The sequence below is a fragment of the Mesitornis unicolor genome, unplaced genomic scaffold, assembly GCF_000695765.1.
Source record: "Mesitornis unicolor isolate BGI_N332 unplaced genomic scaffold, ASM69576v1 scaffold41832, whole genome shotgun sequence".
Taxonomy (NCBI): Eukaryota; Metazoa; Chordata; class Aves; order Mesitornithiformes; family Mesitornithidae; genus Mesitornis; species Mesitornis unicolor.
This window is the reverse complement of record NW_010171975.1, coordinates 7,528-12,198: the sequence shown is the minus strand read 5'-3', so window position 1 is coordinate 12,198 and position 4,671 is coordinate 7,528. Positions and strand designations below refer to the sequence as shown.

Here is a 4,671-nt window from a genome sequence, read left to right as displayed (position 1 = left end):
TGCCCCTAATGACCCTCTTATCCTTGATATAAGGATATATCCTTATGAAGACTTGAAACTGTCTTCATAATGGGAATTCTCTCTTTGTAGGGAAGCACCTGGGGTATGATGTGAAGAGCTTACTTAGACCATCCAGACCTCTGACACAAGCGGTTTGTATGGCATTGTTTTACACTTTTTTTTTTTTACTTTAAAGACTAACACTTAAAACATGATATCCCTGATTGAAAATGTCCCCTTTTTCTGTCTTATTCATGCTTGTCTAACAAACCAAATTGGCATGGAAGCTTTCCACAGAAAATCACTATAAATTTCTGCTTATGAATTTGAGCACTTGTTGGCATGTCAAGTGAAATGACCAGAGAGCAAGTCAGTAGTAGACAGGAATACAGATTCTAATTATCTGCCTCTTCTTTTTGTATTCCACAAAGCAAGACTGCACTTCCACTTCTAAGGAAATAAAGAATGTTCTCACAGAGACCTTGTGCTCTGCTCCTCTACTCTCCAGCAAAGAGGATTAGGTGTGCCATGTTTTTAAAAGACTATTTCTGTTATTCTTTGTTTCAGGGTATAAGCATTGTGTCAACACCTTTTAAAGCAAAGTCGGCATCACTTTCCTCTCGTATAGCAAAATTGCAGCACGCTGGATCTCTTGTACAGATGGTCCAAACAGCTACCTCATTTGGGGAACTGTCCGAGGCACTAAGAAAAGCTATTCTGTGGTGCAAAGGCAACAAATTCAAATCAGCAGCTTATTTTCTGCGTAACAAGTTGTTGAAAAGCAACCGGCTGCACCACGTGGAGGCTCAAGGATGCAGGTAACTTTGCATGGGTGTGGAGTTTCTGGATCTGACACTTTACACTTTAATATTATCTATTTTGCTGGTTTAATCCATTCTTTTAAAATTCAAACAGGATCACTAGTTCAGGACACTGACATGAACATTCTCTTTAGTTTCAGTCAGTTGTGAAAGGATTTAAAAGGTTAACAAATGCACAAATTCTTACGAGGGAGGATGAAAATCCAACTTAAATCATGTGCATGTTTAATGGTAATGGTTTTATGATGCAAGGGGCATTATCTTTATTCAGAATGCCCTGGCTATTACTGTACAAGGTGCTGTTGTATCTCCTTTGTATGACAAGGAAAATTGTAGATAAGGCTACTCAAGTCTCCCCAAATGAAATAACACTTTAGCAGCTGATGAACTTGTTTTTTATGCTTCCTCCCCTTAAGCTTGAAGAAAAAACTGTGCTGTGTCAAAACATCTGTCCGTAAATACCTCCTCTACGGGTCACAAAAGGCAGGCTGGCCAAAGCAGTACCTCAGGGCGTGGCGCTGTCAAAGGAGGATCAAATCATCCACACGCTTGAAGAGAGCTCTGAAGGCTGTTCTGCAAAAACCTGCTGAGCAATTTGGGGTCTGTGAGAACAGTGCTTCACCTGTCCTCCCAGCTTGCCAGGATAGGCCTCTGAGTTGGGAGGGACATTCTGATGCTGATACAGCCTCTGTCAATTTAAGCACAGCAGGGACCCCTAAACAGCTGCTGCTGGGAGAAAGCCCTGGCCCTGTGTGGAAAGCAGCAACAGAGCACATGGATATTGATTCCATTTTTGCAGCAATGGGCATCTGACTCTGGACTTGCAAGGAGGAAAGGGGTCAAGTCATTCCAATTACTCTTTTCTAAGTAAAACTGTAAAAGCCCTAATGGTTTCTTGGTAACTCACATGCTGAATTCTGCTATGAAAGTAGCAATTATTTTATTTTTGTAAAATGGTGCTTTTTTTTTTAATGGGTGTTCCAAACAGCTTCATCCTTTTACCCAGCCTTGTCCAGGAGCAATGACTGAGTTGCCCATACTCAGTGTCCCTTCCCTCTTGCTGGACCACATGTTCAGTGCTGCTGTCAGACCCATGGTGCACACAGTTACCATCCATGGTGGGAGGCTGCAGCTGATCACTTACTGTTGCTTAGGGCAGAAGACTTGGTACCACTTTTCTAAGGAAGCAGTCTTACACCCTTCCTTCTGTGCTGTTCGTACAGGGGACAGCCTTGACTTGTAGGACTGTCACTGTTCATTTGTTATCCTCATCCTGAAATGAAGAGTTAACTGAACCTACTGCCTCTGAGCTGCTCCAGAAATAAGGGATATATAGTAAATACAGCTGTGGCCTGCAGCAGTGAACTCCTGACTGGTGAACATGTTTCTGTCCTGAAATCTCTTAATGTCAGTGCAATTTCTGCCTGCTTGGCAATGTAAGGTGCAGCTACTCCAACATGTATTAATGAAATAATGAACAAGCAATGGGGTTAGTGGTTTCTGCCAGGCTCTTCCTTATAACCAAGTTCCAAGATGAGGAGCACGAGGAAATACTAAGAAAAAATTGTCTCAGAATGAAAAACAGCAATCTGCTTTTCTATCAAGCACTTGCCTAACAGATATGGAAAGGCTGTAAGTGCAAGTAAATCCACAATAGGTTAAGTTAAATTTCCTGGGTTTAATACTGGTAAAAAACAAAAGAGCTGTGCCCACAGGGACAAAAGGAAAAATAACCTTTCAAGCCAATTAAGTGCTAAAACCCCTCTATTCTGCACCTTGTTTGAATTGATCAGTTAGTTATGAGGAGTGGGCACGAACTTAGATGTTTTATTCAAAGAGCATATACAGAGCAAAGAGCAGAACTTCAGTGGTAGTTTGGCCTTGAAGAATTTGTCCAGTTAACCAAGATCCATTTTTTAGGTTTCCTGTCACAGGAATACCCAGCAATAACTGAAATAGTTGTAGTTGATATCTACTTCAAACAGGCTTCCTGCCATTACAAAAATCTTTAGATCGCTTTTCTCATTTCTTAAAACGGTGTAAAAATACCTCAGCATACCACATACAGTCAGGTAACATTCAGCTGCTTGAATGCTTCTCAGAAAAGGCTGGGAGGGCAGACATCCCAACAGTGATCTCCATCCTGAATAACACCCCCCCAGACAGCACATGTGACATTCCCTCCTTTTGGGCAACAGGTGCCCAAGTAATGCCCCAGTGCAGCCTGCACACAGAATCAAGAACCATAGTTTGCTTCGTCAAAGGCCTTTCTGGCTCGTTTCAGTTCTTCATTCATAGTTAGGAGGTCTTTAACTCTGGCAAACTTCCGCGGGTCCTTGCGTATTAAAAAGACAATGTCTTCAACCTGTACGCGACCTTGCCGCCCAATTGACATGGCCTTGTGTGTCTGTTAGAGGAAAAGAGGAACGTCAGCAGGGTTCCCTTCCCCCTTATTTTTTTAAGCTCTCAATTCCACTTTATTTCCTGTCATTTTATAATAAAAAAGTAAGCAACTGCAGGATCTAGGCACCATCATCCTAGTCACAAGAGAACTTCCCAGTAAACCATGGGCTTATTGTCGCTCTGCTGGCCCCAGCTGCCTGTGAATTATACCCAGCCCATACCATTAAGGACACATAACAGTAATGGCATCAAAATGAAAGCCAGATTACACATAAGACACCCAGCCTGCAGTGCCCAAGGATGAACAGCATAAGGCAGAACTTGGAAGCAATGCAAGGTAACTGTATCACACAGTGTAGGGCATTTTGATGAGGGAAGGCCCCAGGAGCTGGCATTTCTTCTGTAGTGCAGAGCTATGTTCCCATCCATGTAAAGCCATTGGCAGAACACAAAAAGTCAATAGACTTTCAAAGCTGAACATTGTCTTTTTGTCAGCTGCATGTACAGTGATGCCACAGTGAAGCCAGCTGTGTATTTCCCCCACTATGATCCTAATCTTCTAGTTAAGGACTTCAAACACTGTTCTAAATCCACACGGAGCAAGATGCATGAATTTTGCTTCAATCTTGGAAAGACAAAGTCTAAGTTTAGCTTTTTCTGACTAGCAAGAATTCAGTATTTGAGTCAGAGGTATTACTCTCCAGAAGACTGAAGTCTTAGAAAGGCTGCTTTAACCATGCTGTCTAGAGCCGACTTACCATTTCTGTGATAAACTCTATTACCAGGTCCTCAAGAATGTCCACCGATTCTGTGTAAGGGTTCTGGTCATCTCCGAATCCATACATCATGCATCTTACTGAAGAAAGAAACACTCAGTGTGAGGCTTCTTTCACCCATTCAGTGCTGTCAGCAGCATGCCCCTAGTCAGAGCTCACCAGCCTATGTATCCACGCACCAGGATGGCACTCTTGTCTGTTGGGCTGGACAACTCTTGAGCAAACGTACAGGAAATAATCAGGCAAATAGAAGCTGACAAAAGCCTAGTGCTGTATTTACAGAAAAGCCCGTGGGACAACAGACTCTTTAAACATGCATTTAGGCTAACAAGTACTGAACACTGACTTTTGGCACAGCAAGGTTCAGAGTATGCATCAGCAGTATTTTTGGGGGCCTACACGACGGCTTTCCACACTTTCAGCCAGGACACAGAACGAAAGCCACTATTTTGCTAAGGAAAATGGAATTTTGGAACTCCGTAGCTGCCTCTTTAGAGTTTCAGCTGTGTCTGGGGGAAGGACATCGCCCCTAAAAGCCGCAGTGAGCCCAGCAGCGAGTGAGCTGGGAGCGCTCGGCAGGGGTTTCTAGCCCGCCAGACTCACGTTCTTTGGAGAACAGCCTCTTCCGCTTGCCTTGCCCGCCGTCCAGGCCCCCGCCGGCTTCTTCGGCG

The 4,671-nt window shown here is 43.5% G+C and overlaps 2 protein-coding genes across 2 annotated transcripts; one reads left to right on the top strand and one right to left on the bottom strand.

Annotated features, from left to right (window-relative positions):
- Positions 1-90: 90 nt before the first annotated feature.
- Positions 91-1,634, top strand: LOC104537367 (chromosome unknown open reading frame, human C3orf17; the record flags this gene model as incomplete). Its single annotated transcript, XM_010180218.1, has 3 exons — positions 91-152; positions 568-818; positions 1,238-1,634. Coding segments are annotated over 3 exons (710 nt in total), but the record flags the coding sequence as incomplete, so codon positions are not given.
- A 1,221-nt stretch (positions 1,635-2,855) lies between these two features.
- TAF13 (TAF13 RNA polymerase II, TATA box binding protein (TBP)-associated factor, 18kDa) lies at positions 2,856-4,664 on the bottom strand. The gene is made up of 3 exons (XM_010180217.1): positions 4,604-4,664; positions 3,983-4,080; positions 2,856-3,228 (listed from the first exon to the last, which is right to left on the bottom strand). The coding sequence occupies exons 2-3, from the start codon at positions 4,070-4,072 to the stop codon at positions 3,058-3,060; spliced, it is 261 nt and encodes an 86-aa protein (XP_010178519.1). The 5' UTR covers positions 4,073-4,080; positions 4,604-4,664; the 3' UTR covers positions 2,856-3,057.
- Between the last annotated feature and the right edge of the window lie 7 nt (positions 4,665-4,671).

Bases quoted from the DNA above. Each gene is read 5' to 3' on its own strand.
- TAF13 (XM_010180217.1), bottom strand. From the start codon at position 4,072: ATGATGTATGGATTCGGAGATGACCAGAACCCTTACACAGAATCGGTG. The intron at 3,229-3,982 runs GTAAGTCGGCTC...TTCCTCTAACAG, and splicing joins TAGAGTTTATCACAGAAATG to ACACACAAGGCCATGTCAAT.